The following is a 25,283-nucleotide window of genomic DNA, read 5'->3' as shown; positions in this document are numbered from 1 at the left end:
TGTAAATAAACATTGAAAAATGTAAATAAACATTGCAAAAATGTAAATAAGCATTGAAAAATGTAAATAAACATTGAAAAATGTAAATAAACATTGAAAAATGTAAATAAACATTGAAAAATATAAATAAACATTGAAAAATGTAAATAAACATTGAAAAATGTAAATAAACAAACCTAGAATGTAAATAAACATTGAAAAATGTAAATAAACATTGCAAAATGTAAATAAACAAACCTAGAATGTAAATAAACATTGAAAAATGTAAATAAACGTTGCAAAATGTAAATAAACATTGAAAAATGTAAATAAACGTTGCAAAATGTAAATAAACATTGCAAAATGTAAATAAACATTGAAAAATGTAAATACACATTGAAAAATGTAAATAGACAACCCGAGAATGTAAATAAATATTGAAAAATGTAAATAAACAAACCGAGAATGTAAATAAACATTGAAAATGTAAATAAACAGACCAATGTTTATAAACAAACCGAAATTTCAACTGCCGGGTCCAGAATTCATCAAATTTTCGAAAATTTTTGTAAATAAACATTGCAAAATGTAAATAAACAAACCGAGAATGTAAATAAACATTGAAAATGTAAATAAATACTCCAATGTTTGTAAACACCTCGAAATTTTAACTTCCAGGCCAAAAATTTTAAATTTATGTAAAACTGGCTGAAAATTTCAAAAGTTTCGATAATTTCAAGAATTTGAATTTCCCAGAAAAATTTCTCGAGCGACTTCCTATCAACTCATATTCTCCTAATACAAAATCGAATTTTTGGCGAAAAATTTCCTTCGTTGATGAGTTTTGATAATTCTGAGAATTTGACGTCATTTCCAAGAATTTTGACAATTTTTGGAAATATAATTTAATATATTTACTTACCTTTTACTTCTTTTTTCTCCCATATTTCCAAGAATTAAATATTTTTAAATAGTTTATTTAAATTTAAGGGAATAAGGAATTAGGTTTAGGAAATGAAATGAGAAAAATTGTTTTTTTTTCATTCATGTTTTTATTAAAATAAAATATATTTACAATAAAAAGGTACATAAATTAATTTAATTCTTAAGTAATAAATTGATTACAAATGTATGATATACTATGTTTTGTACATTATAAAATACAAATATCTTATCTTTATATTTTATACATCTTAAAAACTAATGTTACAAAAGTCATGGTTATTTTTACAATTTATTTTTATATAAATTAGATTCATTTAATTACTTGAGTTATTAATTAGTTCCATCTGGACGCGATCTTCCTGCGACTTTTGGCATTTTTTTATTTGTAGAATCCTCCAATTCTTTTGCTTTGTAATAATGGGGAGCTACCTCTAAAAGCCACTTACTCTCGATTTCTGTTACCTATAAAAATATATTAAATATTATATTAGATAAATTATCTATAAATATATTAGTAAATAATATATTAGTAAATATATTAGTAAAATTATCTATAAATTATGATTATTTTAAATTAGTTAAAAAAATTTGTTTGCGAAGAAAATAATTTTGAAATATTATTAATATATTATACTATAAATATTATTAAATATTTTACAATAACTCACCTGTCGCATAAATTCCTTTGTAGTAAAAACCAGTTCATGATAAAGCAACCAACGTGGCAGCTCTTGAAACAATGAGCTATTAGGATGAATTGAAACTGTCTGATTATGTTTTGCAGTTTTGTAATGTCCTCCTTTTGATAATCGCGCTACATGATAGAAATATCCTGATGTTATAGCCTAAAATTCAATCAATTCAATTCTTTAAATTCGTTTCTCTTATTATTATTATTACTTTTTTTATATTATTTTTCAAAATTAAAACAAATTAATTTTTAAAAAAAGAAAAAAGATAGTGATATTTATTATTTCATTTACCTTTCGGATATTCACTGTTTCCGTAATTCCTGATACGAGTTCCATTTCAACTCGTTGCATGAGACCAACTAATTGTTCTCTGACATCTCTAGCTCTTTTCATTGATCGATGTTGAATGAAATTCTCATAACACCAATGAGTACTGAAATCACTTTGTTGCCACTGATTATATACGTTCAACAAAGTCAAATGATCGCCACCAGGTACATGGAAATTCTTTCGAGCAGTATCCGCATGAATAATCTTGTCTTTAGGTCTATAAAAAATAGCTCCATTCACTGATAACATAGCAGCGATCGTGGCTACTTCTTCCGAGCAGCGATACTGTTCACTGGCCAATAACATTTTTGCCATCATAGGATCTAATGGAAATTCAGCCATTTTTCGACCAAGTTTTGTTAATTCTCCACGGTGATTTAAAGCTCCCAATGCATATAGTTGTTCTAAAGCTAAAACTAATGTTTCGTGTGGTGGAGGATCCAGAAAATCGAAATGGACTAAATCATTTATTCCCAAAGCTTTCAGAGTCAATACAGCATTGCCTAGCATTTAATTATTTGATTAGATGAAGAAAATTTGCAAAAAAAAAAATATGATATAACAGTTTTTACCAAGATTGATTCTTTGAATTTCAGGTACAGTATTATCTTCAAGTTCGTGTTGATAAGCCCAAGCTGTATATAATCGGAAACATTTTCCTGGAGCTACTCTTCCGGCTCTTCCAGCTCTCTGATTTGCAGAAGCTTTACTAATTGGCACAACCATTAAACTTTCCATGCCCGTACGGGAGTTAAAATTGTTCTGCTTTGCAAATCCAGGATCTATCACGTACACTATGTTATCTATTGTTAATGATGTTTCTGCTATATTCGTAGCAAGAACTACCTATAATAATAACTATCTTAATAATTAAAAATATCAAAATAAACAGAGAAATTAATATGTTTAACGAAAAAGAAATAAAAAATTTATTTATCATACCTTTCTTGCTCTTGGTGGAGTAGGTTGAAATATTTTTGCTTGCATATCACTTGGAAGATTTGCATATACGGGAAGAATCAATAGTTCTCCTAATTTTGAACCTAATCGTCTCACTCTTTCTTGCAACATTTCCTGACACGTTTCTATTTCATCTTGACCTAACAGAAATTAAGTGTTTTAAAATTGCAAAATTAAAATGATATTAATTATCAAGTACTGATTAAATACCTGTTAGAAATACCAATATATCACCAGGTGGTTGAGTGGCATGTATCTGAAGAATAGAGACAACACAGGCATCAATGTAATCCGCTTCTGGCGCTTTGGTATAATAAATATCGACAGGAAATCGACGGCCAGGTATCCTAAAAATCGGAGCATCATCAAAGAATTCGCTAAATTTCGTTGCGTCTAACGTGGCAGATGAAATTAGAAGTTTCAGGTCCGTTCGAAACTTTGTTATATCCTTTACCAATCCAAATAAGATATCGGTGTGCAAAGTACGCTCGTGCGCCTCATCGATGATCATAACACTAAAAATAATGTTGTTTTGCTAAAGTAAGTAGGAAGAAATTGATTAATAATTGAATGATCAATTCAAATGTTAAAGATTAAATTTATTAACAATTGAACGAATAAATTTGTATAAATCCTTTCTGAATCTCGATACCTGTAAGAACCTAAATCCGGTTCGCTCAAAAATTCACGATGCAATGTACCATCTGTCATATATTTAATACGAGTACGATGAGAAGTGCAATCCTCGAAACGAATCGCGTAACCAACTTCATTACCCAATTTTACACACATCTCATGAGCAACTCTTGCCGCAACAGACATAGCAGCTACTCTTCGCGGCTGTGTACAGCCAATTATTTTATTATCCTCTGCAAAACCAGCCTCATACAAATATTGTGGAATTTGCGTGGTTTTCCCAGAACCTGTTTCTCCTTCAATAATTAATACCTGAATCAAAATAGATGATATATTATATTCATTGATTAACTTATATTTATCAGCACTTATTTTAAATAGTATTAATATATGTATTAGTAACATACCTGATGATCTTTTATAGCTTGAATGAGATCATTTTTAAAAGGATAAATTGGTAAACTTTTTTTTGTTTCCTGTATAGTCTGCAATGCCTTAACTTGCGGTGGTGGACTTGCTTTTCTATCTTTTTCAGTACCAGGCATATGTAATGCTTGTATGAATTCCACTTCATCTTCCAGAAGAAGATCATAATCTTGTTGTACTGTAAACAATAAAAAATTATTTAATGATTATGATATATTTTTATATGATATAAATGATTAAATATACCTTTTCTATTTTTAGCACCAAATCGAAAAACAGCAGATGACATTTGATCAGACTCCCATTTACTTTGTTCAGATTGTGGTGGTTCATTATCATGTACTTCTAATTCTGGCTCAAGTTTTCCTTTTTCCAATGGCATATGATAACGTTGTACTCTTTCAAGTTCTCTTGCTTTTTCATGTTCTTTAGCTAATTGGAGTAATTGTTTTTTATGTTCCCGTTCTCTTCTTTCCCGTTCTGTTAATCTAAAATTAATTAAAGGTATCAATTACTATATATTATTATGTGACTTTCTTGTATAATATTGTAAATTTAAATAAAGAATTACATTTCTTCTTCAAAAAGATATTCATCATCAATTATATCAGCCTCTAGTTCGGCTACCTTATCATCTTTACGTTTTTCTAAATATTTCCGACGAGATTCAACACGCAATTTTGGTACCAATTTTTCTCGCATATCAGTTTCCATAATTTTCAATCTCTTAGCAGCTTCCGCTGTTTAGGAAATAAAATTTATATGTATTAAAAAATAAATAAAAATAAATTTAGTTATTTGAAAATAAAATGATAATCATTCACCTGCTCCTGAACCAGCCGGCATAGCTACCTTTCTTATTTTACTTTCATCTTTTGCTTTTAGTCGATTAGCAAATTCATCTCTTTCTTTGATATCTTTTTTACGTCTTTCTTCTTCGCTATCGCTGTTTTCACTTGAGGATTCTTCTTTTCTGTATTTACTCATTTTGCACTTTGTATGTATAAAATAGGTTATATTTACTTTTTGTCAAAGAATCACGTGAAAAGCTTTGATTACATATATACAGAAAACAGTCTACAGTCTGTCTAAATAACTCTACTGTCGAGTCCTCTAACAGATTTTGGATAAAACACTCTCTTCCTTTACCTTCTATATTTTTCTTCTAATATCAATTCTTTATTTTATATTTCTATTTTAATATTATTAATCATTTCAAATGATTTTAAAATAACTTTCAGGAGTTTAATTATTAAGAACAAAAAAAATTTATCCAAATCCTGAACAATAACAAATACATCAGATTACATGTTGCATCGATAGTTGTAAATGGATATCGAAATTATCGATATTTTTTTTTATTAATATAAATTTTATAAAATACAATCTAACGTTATTCTCTTTAAAAGTACTATAGATACATCAAATTTTTTTATGTTTTATTATTTCTAGTTAAATAATGAATTAATTTAATTATGTATACGAATAAAATACATTGCTACGCAACGTACATGGCGTGTCATATGATGCACAACGCATTCAAGTTCATTCATCAGAATAAAGAAATACGTTACACCATTCATTATTCTTTTATTTTTTTCGAACGTAGCAATTTTTTATTGTATTCTATAAATATATATATTTATATATATCCTTTTTTTTTGTTTGCACTGACACATTTACTTATCATTTATTTATAATATAGAGAATTGGAATATAGTTATATTGCGATATAAAATATTAAGAAAACATCGAAAATTTATTGAAAATGGTGAATGTAAATAGGTAACGTTTTACATAATACAAAAGCTTATGAAATTTGTTCATTTAAAATTTATTTCTAGAAGAAATACGTCGTTACGATAATATATATGTATATATATATATATATTATTTAGAAGCCAAAAATATTCTCCGTAACGGGAATAGTTCCGATCGATTCCAAATACGTATCGATTTTTCGATCATATAATTCACGTAAAGAATGACAAGACAGCGCACACTAAACAGAGCCGATCGTTGTCTCGAATATACTTTTTTATTATACATACATTAATGAAAATATATACATGGTAGACTGTAACTTGTCGAAGCAGCGAAATGTCAATTTATAATCAACTACAATATTCGTATATGAACCTATATATATAACTTTTATTTTTTTTTCCCCCGATTTATACTTGCGACGTTTTCTTACTTTACTTGAAAGCAAAGATCGTCGTGACATTAGCAGGACATTATACGACCATTAGAGACCATTAAACGAATCAGTGAAAGAAGCCAAATTGTTTAACTCCACTTTCTGACAATTTCTTTATTTTTCATATCAGAATACACGATTAACACTTTATTTTCTAAAAATCAAATAATTATCATCAGTGGAGTTAATTATTTTAGATTCTATATTCACTCTGAAATGTTAAGTCCTTGCCTTTAAAATTTCGATTTTTCAATTATGGATCGAATAGATCTCGATCGTGATCGAGTGTTTTTCTTTTTTATTTTTGACAAAATATTGTTCCGAATTGGAAATAATATTCACAAGTGGAATAAATTTAAAAAAACATAATTTGAATATACAATTTATAATATTTGATAATTTCGCTGGCTTCGATTAACATCTGAACTCTTTATCTCTCTCGTTCACACCTCTCTTTCTCTCATTCTTTCTCTCGAATCTCACGTTTTCTCTCTATCGTTCTTTCTCTGTCTCTTTCCTATTCTACAGCACAGCCAAACACTTGCTCGATCACTCGGCTTTAAAAGCTTCGTTATATCTCTTGCTTAACTTCCTCTTCCTCTTCATTTCTTTTTTTCACTTTACTCCTTTCAATTGTCGTTATGACACGATCTCTTTTTACGGCGACATATTATGTATGTTATTATACCAATACTACTACGACACCGCGATCGATTTCCATTTCTCTTTTACAATCTATTTTGTTTCTTTTTTTCAAATCTTCAATTCGTCATTACGATAATTCTTCGTTTCAATAGCAAATGAATTCTTCCATTCTTGAAAATTGGTCACGATTTCCTAACGCCCGATCAACGGGATTTCCGACAGGCTCTTGCGTCTATATTTCGACGTAACGGGACTCGATTCTATTATTCGACATACAATTTGTTTTACTAACAATTACGCCGATATACGAAGCTATGGATCATAATAATCGATCATCAAATTAAATTGCGATCATGAATCCATGTCACGAATTTTGATCATCGATCATCAACGAATTTATGAAAAATAACATTTTTACAAGCGATTATCAAAATTAGGAAACTATACATTTTGATAGTTTTATTCTTGTCAATTCTCATTCCTATTTTTTTTTCTTCTTTTATTGCCACGAACGAGTTCCAAAGAATATTGAGAATCGTGTAACAGCGATGGACATGCGTCTATTTTTTTTTTTTTTCCTATCGATTGAACCGAACTAGTTGAATAATTTCGATTCGCATTAAATGCTGTCTAGTGGATTAAAAGCTATGAATAACTTAACAGTCTCATCATAACGGGTGAGTTTCAACTTAAAATAAAATATCATAAAAATGCATCGAAATTCATATATGATATAAAAGAACGTCAAAATATTCCGGAAAAAAATTCCGCTATTAAATTTTTGACCGTATCCAAAAGTTTCTCATTTTTTAATTCAATTTGGAATTGCTTCGACATCGATTAAAATCGCAAATTCTTTTCTTTTCTTGATTTACAATTGGCAGAATATCGAATGTCCATCGCTAAATATCACTAATTATGCGTGGATGCACGACTGTCGGTCGCTCGACAAGTTTCGTTTCAGTCAAAGAGAGAGAGAGAAGAAAAGAGGAGAGAGAGAGAGAGAGAGAGAAGAGAAAAAGAGAGAAAAAAAGAGAGAAAGACTCTCAAAAATTCTTAGCAGCTGTCATATACGAGATACTTTGTTTTGTTTTATTATTATTTCTTTTAAATCTTCTATATTCTCCGCCACACAGTAATACTGTGAAACTGTGAAATTTCGACTATGTAATTCATATGTAATTCACAAATTCTGTGGCGGGTCAGGCACTGAGATTGACTTTATAATTTGAACCGAACTTGATCAAATTAGGCGTTGACCGACAGTCATACATATGTTTACACGTTTTATTTTATCACGGTTATTTTGGTTAATCGAAAGATTTTCAAAGAATAGCATCGTGAAACAACAAAAAGATTTCTTTTTAATGATACTCGCGAAAGATCAGAAATCGTTTCACGAATGATGGATGCAATAACGGTATAATTTGTACGTCTTTTCACGTTAAGATCTGTTTTAAAACATCTGCCGATCCCCCTTTGCATCCATGTTTAATCGCTAAAAAAAAAAAAAAAAAAAAAAACAAGAAAAAAAATAAATGACTCAATTCTCTGACACGACACATTACGACGATCACGTTACTTCCTTCTAAGGATGACATGCAGCGTATAAAACATATCATATCTATGTATTTATTTTTTACTGCTTTTTTCCTTTTTTTTGTTAATATATATATATATATTTTTTATATATTTGCATTTGTATTTATATATATATCTAGTTCCTTCATTCCGGTATTCCGTTTACACGCTATATATTAAATATATACGCGATGTACGTTCTTATATCTTAGCAAGGATTAACAATCTATGTTTTACTCGACGCAACGACACGCGAATTACGTACATTACATGACTGGTTCCTTGAAATTCATCAAAATAACGAGAAGGAGAGAAACGGAGTACATATGGACTCTATTGCACTTCGGGATGGACCGTCATAATTATTATTATTTTTTTTCATAAACGTTTTTTATTTCTATCATCCATAGCATTTCAGATGACACATAAAATTTCTTTGTCATTGGTTATCCCAGCTATTGCAAAAAAATACGGGTGGATGGTGTTCTCGTATCAACGCGATGTATTTAGATGTTTAAAAAACATCCATTACCAAATTCGAATAAGAATATAAGAACTTTGTCTTGATTCTAACTCTTTGTTTCTTCTTATATATGCGAGTAAATTTCTTCCATTGATTTTAATACATATACGCTTTGTCATCCTGGGATCCAGACTTCCAAACGATTGAACATCGTGTCAAATTTTAATTCTTTTTTTTTTTTTTTCTTTTTTTTTTTTACAAATGGAAACAGACAGATTATGATACATTTTATGTATCACGATTTTCTTTTTTTCCTTATTTTACGATTTCGAAATTAACTTCTTCTTCTTTCGTTTTTTTCTTTTTTCTTTTTTTTTTTTTTTGTATATATTATATATATCCGCAGTCTAAAAATCAAGGAACAAACAAATTTCTTCGTATTGGCTCATCTACAACGCAAGCCACAGACTTGTATACGCTCACGGTTTTCGTATTGCCACCATATTATAAACCTAGACTTAAAAAGTAAGAATTGGCCAGTAAATCGATCACTGGGACCAAATAAATCGATTATTTAACGTATCAACGCTTTAAATCGTTTTATCAGTCTGTGCTCTCCTAATCCATGACGAATTACAATATGAGAGAAAGAAAAAAAAAATTAGAACAAAAAAATATAAAAACAAGAAGAAAAAAAGATATATGATATGGATGTCTGGGTCGTTGGAAGATAGAATATAATATAGTTTGAGACTCGATAAATACGTGATCCGCGAACACAGTCAATTGTCCATCTATCCACCAATATTCGCGAGTCCTCGTAAAATGCATCATCAAACAGCAATTAAATGGGAGCTTCAAATACAACGAACTATCATTTTTGTCTCTTTTTCTCTCCTTTCTTTTTCTTCTTCTTCTTCCTTTTCATTCTCTTCGTTATTTTATTTTATCTTTTCTTTTTTAACTTTCTCCTAAGAAAAAAGAGAAGTCAACAACCGCGTTGCATTTTTCATTATATTCTTCATTTCCGTCCTCGTTATATTGCTCGCAATGTATATACGCGCGTCTCGCATAATAAAAAAGAAAAATAATTTTATAGATATCGCGGTATTTGATCAATCGCGCATCTGAGATCGTGATATTCGTTTAATAGACGAGAAGAGGAAAAAATGTTTTTTAAACTTCCCGTATATCGTTCATTTTTCACGAACAATTAATATCGAACAATTAGTCGAAACGAAAGTCGGGTATAATTATTCTACGATTTTGCGATGAGATTCAAAAAAATCTGCAATCATCTCTACGACTCTCTTATCTACCTTCTTCCCTTTTCTTTTTGTCTCTCTCCTTTTTTTCAATTCTTTTTTTATTTATATTTTTTCTTTTTCTTTTCTTTTCTTTTTTTTTTTTTAACCACATTTTCTCTCCATCGAGAATTCTTTTTTTTTTTTCCTATCAATAACATTATAATAGGCAGTGTTCGTTTGAGAAACTGCTACAGAAACACACATACACATACACACACACACACACATACGCGCGTGCGCACGCACGCGAGCGCGCGCACATATACACACACACGATAGAAATTGAATGCCTAGAATAATAGCACGACCTTTATACGTAGCTTGAAACACGTTCAACGCGACGACGGTTTCCTTTCTTTCCTTTTTCTTTTAATTATTAATCCTTTCTGAATTCGAGAAAAGTATGATCACTGGACGCATGTTGTATGCGGTTTACCATCCGGAACGGATTGCGCGTTTTTTTTTTTTTTTTTCTTTTCTTTGACGATTAACGTTTACATTTAGCAGAAGAGAGAATGCGTCGTACTAAAAAAATATATGTATATATGTATATATATAATACATACATATACGTATGTATACGTGCCTATCGGTTTGTTTCACATGGAACATCCAACCGCGAAAATTTCAGGCTCGCGATCGATACGTACGATCGTGTGTTAGCCCGCATACGAGCGGAGCTGTGTCGCTTAGATGAAAAAGAAAGAAAGAAAGAAAGAAAGAAAGAAAGAAAAAAAAATAAATAAATAAAAAAAGAACGAAATGCCCGCAATTTATCGCGCGCATCGTCATTTTTTCCTTCATCATTTTCTTTGTCATTAATTTTAATATTTAATTAAATCGTCCCGTATTTTTCCTCGTTCTTTTTTTTTTTTAATTTTTTTTTTTAAGAAATCGATGTGATCGAAAATGAAACGATCGGAACTCGAAAATTTCTTTCCTTTTCGTTAAACGATCACTTAGATTCGTGACGAAACGACAACGATAATTAGCAAAGCACGTACTATAAAAGAAATGAATAGAGTTCTAAAAACGATATCACTGTAGACCGCGACATCGGTGATAGAAACAGTTTTATAGTGAGCGGTAGTAGCAGCGACACATTAGTAACAATTGCAGCAACAGCTGGTGGTTTTGTGTGTGTGTGTGTGATGTGTATATATATACATATATATATATATATATACACATATATACATATATATATGTATAGATATATATATAAATGATGACGTACTGTTCTTTTGTACTCGTTGCGTGTGTTGCGAGTCGAATTGGTATATCTATCGAAAGTTTCGCGATTCCATTCACGACGAGGCTTATTCTCACTGTTGATGACAGGCGACCAGAGTCTCGGTCTGATAGCCGGAAGAGAGAAGGTCCCACGATCGCCGTGAATCGGCGACTATCGAAATTAAAAGTCCACCGGTAGTGTGGTACATCGGACGATTTACATCAGAGTCATTTTTATGCGAATCACAGAATGACGCAGCATCGGCAATATCGCTGCCGAGATGCCCCCGCGCTTGGAGGTGGTGTCACTGGCGCGAAGTACGCATGAACTTTAATGTTCGGCAAATGTGTCTGAAATAAAAGAAACGGGTAGTTCGTTAATGAGAGTTACGAACTTAATTGATTTAGATCTTTACGATGATTCTTTGACACGTCACTTGATTCATAACATTTTTCATTTTATCAGAATAGATAGATAATGAAAGAGATGATAATTATGAGATGTTATGATACGATACTCTGAGTCTACGTATGCCAGCTCTGGTGATTAGCTGACAATCGTATAGTTCGATGCGCTCGAGATTATGGCAGGCCTGTAGAAGGTGATCAAGGCTAGCATCTGTGATAAGGGGACAATTGTCCAATTCCAACACCGCTAGATGCTCCGCTGCGCACGGCGAAAGGGCCAATTGTCGAATGCCCTCATCGGTGATCAGTTCACAGTGAGACAAACTCTACGTTCAGAAAGTTATCAATTCGAAGGATGAATTTCTTGGCTGCAAAAGATATATGTCTAATATTAGATAATCATAAATTTTCTCACCAATTTTTCCAATCTGGGACAGCCCATGGATAAATGAATGAGGGTGGCATCCGTTATTAAAAGGCACTCTTCCAGGTCCATCTTTTCTAATAATCTGCAATTCTGAAAGACGAAAGAAATGTATCGTTGACTAAGGATTACTTACTTATACGTTTTAGATTATAACAGATTTTTCAATTTTACGAACGATCAACTCACTTTTGCAAGAGCTTGAAAGCCTGCATCGGTGAAATGAGTGCAAGCCACACATTCGAGCACGCTAAGGAGTGGACAATGTTGCGCTAACGTGACCAGAGACGCATCCGTTAGATTTGGACAATTCGATAGGCAAACGTAATGCAATCTTGGACATTGTTCGCTGAGTTCTCTGACCGCATCGTCTGTTATGTTCTGCAACGAATCTGTTTTCATAAACCGCGCTCTCAGATAGAAGATAGTTACATAACTAATATGTCAGGTTCAGCATCGGAAGAGGAAAAGAGTTTGACGGATGTTCTAACGATTAAAAATTATATAAATCCATCGCACGAGAAATTGCATACATTTCACGTTCTTTACGACGCTCAACCCATAATTTTTGCACTCGTATACTTGCCCGTATCGCGGTGAACTTACGATCAATCGGATCGAGAATTAGACAAAATATTCTGACGATCGAAGTGACAAGGTTTGCTGGGCAAATCATACGAATAGTGAAATCATGTTAATTGATATTTGCAAATACCCTGCATTCGTGTAAATTGATCGCCTCCAAATTGGTGCAATAACGAGCCAAACATGTGACACCTCTGTCCGTTAACTGACGGCATCCTTTGCATAGAAAGCTACGTAGTTGTCTGCAACCTCTCACCAGTGCTTCCACTCCGTTATCGGTAAGTAACTCACACCAGGACAGATTAATGTGAGTGAGAAGCGAACAGCCTTTCGAGAGGTTCTTCATGGAGATGTCCGATATCTCGGGACACGAGTCCAAGTTCAGTCGTTGGAGTTTCGGACAATAAGAGCTTAGGGCCGCGCAGGTAGCGTCCGAGATCTTTTTACATTGGCTCAGATTCAGTTCCTCGATGTTAGTACACGACTCAGCCAATGTAAGCATTGAATTGTTCCCAATGCTCTGACATCCCCTGAGAGAGAGCTGCCTTAAAAACCCACCGCATCGTCTCGATATATTTACTATAACTGATTCCTGTGTTTCGAACATTTTTTCACAATTAGAGCTTCCGACAAACGAACGATACGCGAGATTGATTTTCTTTTCTTTTTTTTTTTTTTTTTTTTTTGCGCGAATGACGCGTTGCTTACCATAACAAAAATATTATTCTCGAATCTCTCTAATGTTTAGATTCTTGGTGATAGAGATAATTGGTGAATAAAATCGAATATGTTTGAATTTGAGAGACCGATAGAGTTCGAAGAAAAATGGTAAGCAAAACGTCAAAAATTCGATTTACCTCCACGTCTCGTTGGAAATCGAAGAGATCGATTCTTTGCCAATTGGATCCGTCGAGCGCCAACACGTTCCAAGCTTTGCTTACTTGCGCGCACCGGCATAGCGATACCACGTCGAGATACGAGAAGATTCTGTCAATAGTATGACAATTATGCGTTACTCGTTTTACCGTTCTTTTCGAAAAAAAAGACACACGTCAAGACCACCATCAGAAGAGAAAAACTAATAGTAACAAAAAATAAATAAATAAATAAATAAATAAATAAATAAATAAAAAGAGAAAAGAAATTGAAGCGACAAAAGAAGAGGGTAAGCAAAATAGATCGATTAAAATATTTTGCGGAAAAATCGAAAACAGAGTATAAGTATATACATATTACGATACCTAAGCAGTAATTCTTTTGGCAGTTTCTTATTAATCTGCGCCTCGTCGTCGTGAAACACCCACGTTAGCTGTAACCAAAAAAAAAAAAAAAGAAACAAACCCGGATGAATTCGTTCCAAAAAAGAGAGACAAAGATTGTATATGTCGGAAATCTAATAAAAGATCAGACAAGCTGTCCAGTTTGCCGTTATGTGAACACGATTATGGTGTTCGAAGGACAAGAGCGCTTAGCCAATGATAACGCGAAGCGAGAACAAAGTGACATGCGTGACATTACAAGTTGACCAACCTGCATATAAGACTGCTTCATGGTCGTGACAGGGTTGTTGTGAGAGAGCGATTGCGACGTATAATAACCGGCCTGATGATGATAATGGTGATGATGTTGGTGATGATGATGATGATGATACGATGGATGCTGTTGCCTCCACCATTGACCGCTTGCACCGGAATCTTCGACCGCTTGTACCCCTTGCCCAACCTGGCCCCCTCCTCCCACGCCCACGCGACTTACTTTTTTCTAGAAAAACGATCATCATCATCGGTCACGGATGTGCGAAAACTTTTTACCATACACCATAATAAAAATCTACGATTATGATTGTGAATCTATTATGTTTAAAAGTGTTTTTGTAAAAAAAAAAAAAGAAATATATATATATATATATCTTCTTTTTTTTCTTCTTCAGCTTTTTCAAAACTTTTTTCCTTTTTCTATATTAAAATTTTTTACAATTCCATTCTCTTAAATAATACCTCAACGGTTTCGCCGAAGTATAAATCGGAGTAGTGCAATGAACCGTTGGTTGATCGATTTTCCAGGTATGGTTAATAAATAGTTAATTGCACAGAAACGCGAGTTAAAAATATTGTCTTTATTCTGATTTCTATGATGGTATATCTCGAAAGACGGAACATTCGTGAAATCAACGCGATCAGCCTATCGATTTCTCTATAAATACTGTCTTGCAGTTCTTATTAATGTGAATAAAAAAAAAAAAAAAAATAACCTCGATTGGCTAAACGGGAATCCTTTTCGATTCAAGAACGGATACACTCTTGACTTGATAACTTCGTTTAACGTTCCAGAAAGCAATATCGAGGGATGAAGCGAAAGAAAATCGATTCCAATGATCGAAGACAGTGCAATAGTTATCCGATGCAATTTCATTGGTTTCTCTCGTCAATGTGCTCGATAAATTACGGAAATGTTCATCGAATTTTCAATAGATTTGCAAAATCGCACTCAACGTTTAAGAGATCGCGTTTTTCGCGTTCAAAGATGATGCCATCAAAAAATTCAAAAATAGGATTTTGTATTTTATAAAATCATCAAAAATCGAAAAAAGCGGAAAAACGCGCGATTTTTCAAAGTTTTCGAGCGATACAAAAAATAATTAAATTTAAAGAAGAAAATTTTTTCGTCGCGCAATGGGAGATATATAGAAACGAGGCATACCTGAAATTTTAGTCTATCTTATGTTCGTGCCAGTTTATATAAATATCGTACAACGAGAATACTTTGAAGTTCGATCACCTACCATATCACTTCTACACGTGACCTTCGATGACCTTGCAAAGCAGGTCATCGAACTCGTCTGAGCACCCCGATTAAACAAGATGTTAAGATTTATTTAACGAACTTACTTTCAATGGTTTTTCTTCGCACACAACTCATTTTCGATCAGCATTCCAACCACGTGAAAACATATCTAAAAATTTCAAAATGATCGTATCGATCGCCGTCGTAGAAATTTGATCGATCATTCAATCGATAATTTATATATCATATATATAAAATCATTCGCCAATACAATTGTCCAATGAAATTCTCTTCCGAAATCATTTTTTCGTTGAGAAATATACATTGCGTAATCTGATATGAACATCGTATCGATTATCGCGGTGTTTACATGCACGATCGCATTATTCTTCCTATTTCTCTATGGAAAAATATCTCTTTTTAATGAAACGGAACAGCGTTTCTTCTGGTGATGTTTATTCCCGTTTCCGAGAGAAAGTCGAGCACGAAATGCATCAGGGGTCGATGAATTTATAACAATTTCTCATGCACTACGGCGAGATCGATGCAATTAATGCGATCATTGCGTCAAATAGCGCGCATAATAGCATGAGATTTAATAACGACGCATGTTTATTATCTAAATGCGAAATACTCAAATTTTAAGAGTACTAGATATAACTTTATATATAGATATAGTTATATATAGATATAACTTTAACGATGTTAAAGTTTTTCAAATTTACAGGAATTATCGAATTCATAACGTATGTTCGTGCATATGTGTATATGTTCAAACTGTTAAAATTGAATTTGATAGATATTAAAAAAAAAAAAAAAAAATATTAATTTCTATGAATTTATCACGAGAAAAATATTATATAGATGAATCGTTAAATAGAAAAATGCGATCAGGATTACGAAAAAAACGCAGATGAACTATCATCTCTGATTCGCAACGCGCGCCGTTTCTGTTTACATACGAGTCACGTTTACTAGCTAGATACAATACTGGACCATCAGTTTCCCTCCAAATCAACAAGATTGAAAATAGCACTTTTGCAACAATCGAGCAATTATATATGTGATGACTATTTTCTGTGAGATGAAAGATGAACGATGATATAGAAGATGATAAAAACGATGCGAATTCAATTCGTCGATCCGCGAAACTTCGACGCGAAACAAGGATCAGTGAGCGTAGAAGCACCCACATAAATGAGACGTTGTACAGATGGGGGAGAAGGGTAGGAGAGGAAGAAATGCAAGGGTGGAAGGGATGTGTAAAAGAGAAGTGGGGAGATCGAGAATGACAAAGAAACAAGAGAAGAGAGACAAGATAAAGAGTATGAATTCGAAAAGAGTCGATTTTTCATGACAACCGTTCAACTGTTCGACTGTTTGACCGATGAGAAGGACAATGCTCATTGACATTCTAATAACGCGTAACGATCGTCGAATGAGTAAGAGGGATACAATGTAGAGAGAGAAAAAGAGACAGAAACATAGAAATGAAATAAGACAAAGAAAAGAGAAACAGAGTATGAGAGAGACAGGTACAAATAGATAAGTTAAAGTGAGAAAGCGGAAGAAGGGGAAAATAGAAAGAGAGAGAGAGAGGGAGAGGGAGGGAGAGGAGGGGAGGGGAGGGGAGGGGAGGGGAGGGGATAGACCTCGTTGACAACAACGATATTCCTCAAGTTTGTATACAATGCAATCATCGAAGATAGATCAAAATAATTATATTAATTGCCAGAATAGCGGCAATTCCGATAAAAATGACGATGATAACAATAAAACAAATAAAAAAGATAATACACAAAATGTGAGAAACATTATTCGAATATACTGTTGTATGCAATATATCATAATCAGGATGATCTGCGATAAAAGTAACGGCGATGCTGACGATGAGCTTAACGAAGTTGAAGACGAAGAAACTGAAAGGGAACGTACCAAGGTACAAAAAGAAAGAAGAACAAAGGATGGAGTTGCCTGGTTGTTGGTTGGTCGATCAGAGAAACAGAGACGGTAAATGAGAAAGAGAAAAAGAGACAGAAATAGAGACACAGAAAGAGAAAGAGTAAGAACATGATAGAGAGGCAAATAGAAGGAAGGAGAGTGAGAAGGGAGATATACGCGAAATGGTAGCGATCTAAAAGTAAGAACTCCTTTAACTCTTCACGAACGACGCATCATCGAAACGTACTGTTCATTATTGGCTTTCGCAGTTCGTCGTCATGGTAGAAGATCGAGAACCGAGCGAGAAAATGTTGCCAAGCATTGCGGAGGCCAGGGGAGCGGATCAGCTGTTCGCCTCGGCAATGACAACATTGGACACACGCACGACCCCCCCGTAGTGACTTTGACGCGCGTTTCATAGCAAACTCGTTTACTGTCAAACGATGCATTGACTTACCTCGAGCCTGGTGCGCCCGGAGTGTATCATCCTTTTGCGTCGCGTTATTTTGCAAAGCTTACGGGAATACCCGCACGGTTTTACGGAAAAAAATGTCGCGACCGAGCAAATAACTACGCTTCGCGAGAGAAATGGCCGAGTCTACTGAATATGAGCCGAGCCGCCGTCACTGGTGGGGGGAAAGGACGACCAATGCATTTTCCGCTGGATCGAAATTTATTTATCCCGATTGGCTACTCTGACCTGACTTGGCGACAACGCCGCCAATCGCATGCCTTCCAACCATTGTTTACACGCTTCTTATTGGATCGTTATTTTTGAGAGAGCGCGACGAAGACATGTACCACTGATGTAGCGATGCCAGAGACACTAGCGTTGCATTCGTGAAACATATTATCCGTGCAACTACATGATCGACCGTTGTAATGTTTTAAATATCGAATATGTTTTTATCGACCATTGATAAGTTCACAAATAATTGGATTCATAATGAAGATTATATTGCAATAATAATCATCTATTGCGTATCAGTAGAATAACTTTATCATAGTCAAACATATACCTTCGAACGAAAAAAATAGAATTGGAATTTGTTTTAATTTGATTCTATTCTTTTCTATATATAAAAATAAAAAAAAAGTTTTAAGACAAATGTAATATATTTATCTTCTATTTAAATTTATTTTTCGATCAAATATTATTAAAAAAACAATTTCGCAAATTAAGAAAAAAAAATAGAAAATGTATTTAAATAAATGGAAAATGGTTACAATGAATAATATTTTTTTCTTTTTTATTAAGGAAAATATTTTGCGATTAAATTGCGTCATGATTTTATTTTCCAATATATAACTTTATTTATTAGAAATGTATTTTACATCTATTATTAGCAACTCTTCTTAATCTTTTAAATTTTTGAGGAAACTTATATTTCTTTTTCTTATATACACAGAAATTATAATAATATTTCTCGATATTTTTCAAATTTTCATTATCAGTTACAATTCTCTTGAATTGTAAAAAATTATTAATATTCAAACCATATACATATATAATATTCAGGATCAATTTTTTGAAATATGAGTAATAAAAATGACTAACAAAAATTATTTAAAAATAATCTAAAAATGTAATTCTGAATACAAGGACATGATTATGATGAGCGTATATCGATTGCTTAAATCAAATAGATTAAGTATCGAACGAGTATCTTGATGATGATAACATTTCATTGAGTATAAAAGTCAGTTTTTATCTTTAATTTGTCAGTCTTTTTTAAATAAGTAACGTTAGAGAGCTTATTTGTTTTTTAATCATAAGAATTATCTTTTTCATAATGACAAGTGAGTAATTTGATCCGTGATTATTTTTTAAAAGATTAGAAAAGTAAATAAGAGCGATAATTGAGAAATAATTATCAAAAAATCATAATAAATCTAACGAATAGTTCATAAATAAAATCAAAATAAAATCAAAATAAAATAATCTATTTTATTTTTCTAAATTTCAGAATTATTGATGGCAATCGCAATTGCCATTTTTGTCGCAGTGACAAGTCTTGTTTCTGCAAAAACGTACGAGATTTCAACGGAATGTCCAAATTCTTTGAACAAAACTACATTGCTCGCTCACGAACACGATTGTACCAAATATTACAAGTGCTTTAACGGACAAAGACAATCTATGGATTGTCCAATATTTATCCCAGGCCATAGGAAACATTTTGACATTGAATCTCAATCTTGCGTTCTACCATGGAAATCAAAATGTGTATCCCAAACATTCGATTGTTTTACCGATGGTTACGTACAATCCCATCCTTACAACTGCACTTTATACTACGTATGCACGAACGGTGAAAAAGTTGAAAACTCGTGCAAAGAAGGAGAGCTGTTCGATTCTAAAACTATGAAATGTGTGGCTAAGGAGAAGGCGACGTGTAACGTTTATAAGAACGTATGCCCCAATGGTAAATTTGATCCTGTATTCTTGCCCCACGAATGCAAATGTCAATCTCTATATTACGAATGCGTCGACGGAGAATTCGTCGAAAGACGTTGTCAGAAAAATGAAGATTTCGATGTTAAAAGTAGGAAATGCGTTTTATCTGAAAAATTGGGATGCATCATGATCTCTACCAATGATTGTCCTGCAACCGGTATCGCATATATCGCTGACAAGACCGATTGCAGTTCGTATTACTTGTGCAAGGATGGGATGAAAAGCAAGAGAGTTTGCGACTTTGGATTGTCTTACAACGAGGAAACTTCCATGTGCACTTGGCCACCGAGTAACATGTGCTCTTCGAAATCGTTAAAACCGAGGAAGGCTACGCCTAATGCGATTGAGCAAGTTGAGATAAGTCGAAAATGTCCGCCGAAGGGATCAGAGGAGAAACCTGCGAAATTTCCGCACGAATGCTCTTGTACCGTGTATTACGAGTGCAAGGATGGACAATTGTTCCGTGAAACATGTCCGAACGGTCTGATTTACGATTACATTCGAGAAGTTTGCGATTATCCGTATCGTGCCAAATGCAAAAACCAAAAGTTCAATTATAATTTTGCACTCGCAAATTCTGAATGTCCACCAACTGGTCATGCACGCCTACCTCATGAAACAAATTGTTCCTTATATTACGAATGCAATAATGGTTACAAACGTCTGAAATCGTGTCTACAAGGACATTATTTCAACGATTTAATCGAATCGTGCGACTTACCTTGGAATGTAAATTGTAAGAATTTGTCAATATCTCCTATCTCTACTTCTACTACTACTACTACTACTGCTACTATTACAACTACTACTACCACTACTACAACGCCGGAACCTTCTGAATGCGTGGAATGTCCCAATGGTTGCAACAATTGTATTAGCCGATTTCCTGATCCTCACAATTGTTCCCTGTATTATCAATGTGAAAATGATAAAAAAGTTTCAAAGGCATGCCCCGAAGGCCTTCATTACGACAGTGTGAATCAGATTTGTAATTTTCCGGAAAATGTGAATTGCGAAAAATGTAAAGAGGGAGAGAAACGTTCTCACGAATGTCAATGCAATCAATATTACGAATGCATAAACGGATACGAAGTGCTTCAGATATGTCCTCAGGGACAATACTTTGATTGGAAGAGAAAAATATGTAAAGAAGGGAAGTGTCCTGACCAAGCGGATCGAGTTGGTTGTATTGGTACTTGTTCGTCGTTTTATTCCACAGAATATTTGCTTCATAAAGATTGTGACAAGTATTGCGTATGCGAAAATGGATATCCCTATATCGTTAATTGCCCCAAGAAAAAGGTCTACAATCCAAAGAATCAAACATGCGATTGGCCAGAAAACGTGGCGGATTTGACGTGCGATCCTTTTCAGTGTGATTCCAGTTCCGAGGGAGATAATCTTCCTCATGAATGTCACTGTGATAAATATTTCGTGTGCAGAAATGGAATGAAATACCGTGAAAATTGCGAAGAAGGAAAATACTTTGATTATGAAAAAGAAATTTGTGTTAATATTAATCAAGCCCATTGTTATCGTGGTGAAAAATTAAAATCAGAACCATAATGCAATAGAATCTGTATAGTTTATAATTCCACATATTCAAAGCTTTATAATTGCATGCAATGTGAAAATGTGAAACGGGAAGAATCAGCACGTATCCCAAAAATCTCTACTATGATGAGGACAGAGGATTGACCTGAGAACATACAAAATTTATCGCAAATTATTCGAATGTAATGATAAGAATAAAAATTTATCTCATGAAAGTAATTATATTGTAATATTATGCATGTCATAATGGAACTAAATATTTAGAAAAAATGTGACAAAGGATTATATTTTGATTTTGTATTTCAAACACGAAGTAGAAATCGATTGTTATTATGAATTATTGAAACGATATAGGAATCGAGAGATACATTGGGATATTTGTCCGTAATTCAATTCTACCTTCTCTTGCATCATTAAAATTATATATAATGTTGCGTTCTTTAAGAAAATTTTATATCAAAACATATTACAATGAATAAGAAAACAAATGTAGATTTTCAATTGTAATTAGAAAGAATAAAAAAAATCACGTCAAAGGTATTCTTTTATTTATCAATAGATTTTTATAGAATGCATTATTTGCAAAATGAACTGTGTTAGAATATATATTTAGTAAATTATTTCTTGAATTTAATTATATTTTATTTAATTATGTAATGAACATTAATAATAAAATTAATAATATATTTAAAATATAGAGAATTATTTGAAATTATGTTATGTCATTTATTGATGTTATTTAATTAATATTCATACATATATGTAAATATGTGTATTAATGTGGAAAATTTAAATTCTGTTATAAGTAATTCATTAATTTGTTGGATTTAATTAATTTGGAAATGATTATTATAAAATTTAAATTATTATAAAATTCTAAAGAAATTTTATATTATTATGAATGTTTGAATGAAACTATGATTAGAAATGTTTCTAATCAGACAAGTTGAAATTAAATATTGATACGATTCTTCATTGATGATTGTTGAAATAAATATTAATCTATTAAATTTGCATACAAAATAATGTGAATCATTATATTTTGTCTATTATTATTACGATAATACACAAAAAATTATATCGGAATTTTTCAAAATTTTTCACGTTTTTTATTCATTTTCTTATTCATTATAAATTAAAGTTATATTTTACAATTTCGTATCATTCATATTAATGTATGTAAACTTATAAATTGCAAAAATAAAAAAATATAAAATAATAAAAATATGAAATAAAAGATCGATAAAAAAAACAATATCGAAATTCCCAAATAAAGTAATGTTTAGATTTGATTAAAAAAAATCTAATTTTAAATTTAATTTTATCGATTACTGCACAATGAACTCTGTCATAACACGATAATCTTTTCTTTGAAGTATATTTCGAAATCAATGAAAAATTTATTGTTTTATCAATATGAATTTGGATTAAATCACATAGGGGACGTGTTATCTGTACAATACTGTTCTTATTGGTTCGATTTCATCAAAATCAAATTGTGGGATTTATAAAATCTCATAAATGAAAAAAATAGATAGAATTATTTGAAAGAAATAAATACTTTTAGATCTTTTCTGTTTGACTTTAGATACATCTCTTATTTTTTTTTTTATTTTTTAATCGATATATTTTTTCTAAATGAACCGTATATATAAATTTTATCGAAACAGAATACCACATCAATTTTTCTTAATATATACATTTTTAATTAAAAAAATTTATTTATTGTCAAAATAAATAAATTACTCGATAGAAATAATATTAAATCGTAAAGTATATATACTGAAATATAATGATAATTTTTTTTTAATTTTAAATTTAAACATTAAAAATGATTTTAAAATTACGAGTTGTTATTTTAAGACACAATTCCCTTCACTATCGCTATCTATAATTTTGGCTTATGTTTTTATCGATCAATTCGATTAAATCAATTTTTAAAAAAAATATCGCGAAAAATTCTTTTAATAATAACAATTTCATATTCTAATGTAACAATAAATAAACAATTCATTCCTATAAAAATACTTGTCAAAATGATATTAAATTTATTCTCTGTTCTTTCTAATAAAGCAACATAGTATATACAATATATATATATATAACTATTTAGAATAAAAACAATTAGAATTTTAATTGATGAATTATATATTTCATTTCAATGTAAATATTCGTTTAAGAAAATCAAATTTTAAATATAAAGAAAATGAAAGAATAATGATGAACAAATAAAGTTTCGGCAATCGAATCAAATGGAATGTATGTACATATTAGATCTGATAAGATAAATAATACTTTAATGATAAGACACTATAAAAATCGATTTTTGCTAATAAAATTTGTTAGTTTTCAAACGATAACGTATGTAACTTCATAAATTTAATAGTTTAATAGTGTTAAAATGACCGGTAAGTGATTCAAATTTTTTAAATAATTTCTCGTAACAATTTATAAATAAAATAGCAATAAATATAGAATAAATGAAAATTTAAGAACAGAGAATCTTGTCTCAAATAAAATTATAATGACAAGATAACGAAAGGGTCCAATTATTTTATTTTCGAAATTTTTGAATTGCGATATTTGAATATTTCAATAATGTTACAATGGAAAAATATAATAACTTCGTTTCTTCTTCGTAAATTTCAGGTTTATATATATTATTCTTTGCCATGCTTATGGCAACGGCAAATACACAAAATCTCAAATTACCCAGTGATTGTTATCCAAATTCGAAATGTCCATTAAATGATGATGGCTATGCAGTCCATCTTGCTGATAGTAACAATTGCCACAAATTTTTTAAATGTACAAGAGGAATGGCATGTTTAAAGGAATGTCCACACTATGGCAATGGAAATCAATTAGTGTTTAATCCGAAAGAACAAGTTTGCGATTGGCCATTTAACGTTCCAAATCTACCAAATTGCATTTATCCAGGGCAATCAATTTCGACATCATCTATTAAAACAGAAACGACGACACCGTCAACGACGACACCATCAACGACGACACCGTCAACGACGACACCGTCAACGACGACACCGTCAACGACGACACCGTCAACGACGACACCGTCAACGACGACACCGTCAACGACGACACCGTCAACGACGACACCGTCAACGACGACACCGTCAACGACGACACCGTCAACGACGACACCGTCAACGACGACACCGTCAACGACGACACCGTCAACGACGACACCGTCAACGACGACACCGTCAACGACGACACCGTCAACGACGACACCGTCAACGACGACACCGTCAACGACGACACCGTCAACGACGACACCGTCAACGACGACACCGTCAACGACGACACCGTCAACGACGACATCGTCAACGACGACACCATCAACGACGAATCCAGAAATATCAACACCTTGTATAACAAAAAATATAGAAGATAAAGAGGATTGCAGATACTATTATGTATATGATTGCAAAACTGGAAGAAAGCAAAAACAGAAATGCCAAGAAGGACTCGTTTTCAATCCGATAATCGAAAGTTGCGACAGACCAGCGAATTATCCTTGTTCAACAAGTCTTCCACTTCGAAAATAAATGTAATAATGGGGAAGAAAAATTTTCTGGATTTTGTTGAAATATGCTGTTGAAATATATTGAAACGATTTCTAGAGAGAGAAAAATAATTTCAGCAAAAATTGAACGTGTTACATATTTTACGAAGATGATTGAGTTTTTAGATTAATCAAAGAATATT

At 32.2% G+C, this 25,283-nt stretch overlaps 3 protein-coding genes across 4 annotated transcripts; 1 reads left to right on the top strand and 2 right to left on the bottom strand.

Annotated features, from left to right (window-relative positions):
• Positions 1 to 1,083: 1,083 nt before the first annotated feature.
• LOC122716168 (pre-mRNA-splicing factor ATP-dependent RNA helicase DHX16) lies at positions 1,084 to 5,065 on the bottom strand. Its single transcript, XM_043939015.1, has 11 exons — positions 4,793 to 5,065; positions 4,540 to 4,708; positions 4,215 to 4,456; positions 3,950 to 4,146; positions 3,559 to 3,854; positions 3,117 to 3,421; positions 2,889 to 3,046; positions 2,519 to 2,792; positions 1,908 to 2,449; positions 1,593 to 1,769; positions 1,084 to 1,386 (listed from the first exon to the last, which is right to left on the bottom strand). The coding sequence occupies exons 1-11, from the start codon at positions 4,953 to 4,955 to the stop codon at positions 1,255 to 1,257; spliced, it is 2,655 nt and encodes an 884-aa protein (XP_043794950.1). The 5' UTR covers positions 4,956 to 5,065; the 3' UTR covers positions 1,084 to 1,254.
• Positions 5,066 to 5,786: 721 nt separating this feature from the next.
• Positions 5,787 to 18,343, bottom strand: LOC122716169 (F-box/LRR-repeat protein 20). 2 transcript variants are annotated; one of them, XM_043939016.1, is made up of 9 exons: positions 17,997 to 18,343; positions 14,345 to 14,575; positions 14,056 to 14,123; positions 13,672 to 13,801; positions 12,945 to 13,406; positions 12,419 to 12,610; positions 12,221 to 12,322; positions 11,916 to 12,131; positions 5,787 to 11,748 (listed from the first exon to the last, which is right to left on the bottom strand). In XM_043939016.1, the coding sequence occupies exons 1-9, from the start codon at positions 18,024 to 18,026 to the stop codon at positions 11,641 to 11,643; spliced, it is 1,539 nt and encodes a 512-aa protein (XP_043794951.1). In that variant the 5' UTR covers positions 18,027 to 18,343; the 3' UTR covers positions 5,787 to 11,640. The 2 variants fall into 2 exon arrangements, with proteins under 2 accessions (XP_043794951.1, XP_043794952.1); XM_043939017.1 differs by lacking the exon at positions 14,345 to 14,575 and having other exon boundaries at positions 17,997 to 18,149.
• A 989-nt stretch (positions 18,344 to 19,332) lies between these two features.
• Positions 19,333 to 25,123, top strand: LOC122716185. The gene is made up of 3 exons (XM_043939040.1): positions 19,333 to 19,339; positions 19,507 to 21,537; positions 24,201 to 25,123. The coding sequence occupies exons 1-3, from the start codon at positions 19,333 to 19,335 to the stop codon at positions 25,121 to 25,123; spliced, it is 2,961 nt and encodes a 986-aa protein (XP_043794975.1).
• The last annotated feature ends 160 nt before the right edge of the window (positions 25,124 to 25,283 follow it).

This window comes from Apis laboriosa, unplaced genomic scaffold (genome assembly GCF_014066325.1).
Source record: "Apis laboriosa isolate Shangri-la unplaced genomic scaffold, ASM1406632v1 scaffold42_cov153, whole genome shotgun sequence".
Classification (NCBI taxonomy): Eukaryota; Metazoa; Arthropoda; class Insecta; order Hymenoptera; family Apidae; genus Apis; species Apis laboriosa.
Note: the sequence above shows the minus strand (reverse complement) of the source record. Positions and strands in the feature narration are given on the sequence as shown.

Excerpts from the sequence above, each read along its gene's own strand:
- LOC122716169 (XM_043939016.1), bottom strand. The coding sequence starts at position 18,026 with ATGATACACTCCGGGCGCACCAGGCTCGAG. Across the intron at positions 13,407-13,671 it reads ATTTCCAACGAGACGTGGAG|GAATCAGTTATAGTAAATAT; the intron begins GTAAATCGAATT and ends TTCGAAACACAG. Across the intron at positions 11,749-11,915 it reads CTGGCATACGTAGACTCAGA|ACACATTTGCCGAACATTAA; the intron begins GTATCGTATCAT and ends CTTTTATTTCAG.
- LOC122716168 (XM_043939015.1), bottom strand. The coding sequence starts at position 4,955 with ATGAGTAAATACAGAAAAGAAGAATCCTCAAGTGAAAACAGCGATAGC. Across the intron at positions 4,709-4,792 it reads GCCGGCTGGTTCAGGAGCAG|CGGAAGCTGCTAAGAGATTG; the intron begins GTGAATGATTAT and ends TTTCCTAAACAG. Across the intron at positions 1,387-1,592 it reads CAAAGGAATTTATGCGACAG|GTAACAGAAATCGAGAGTAA; the intron begins GTGAGTTATTGT and ends ATATTTTTATAG.
- LOC122716185 (XM_043939040.1), top strand. Across the intron at positions 21,538-24,200 it reads TCAAGCCCATTGTTATCGTG|GTTTATATATATTATTCTTT; the intron begins GTGAAAAATTAA and ends CGTAAATTTCAG.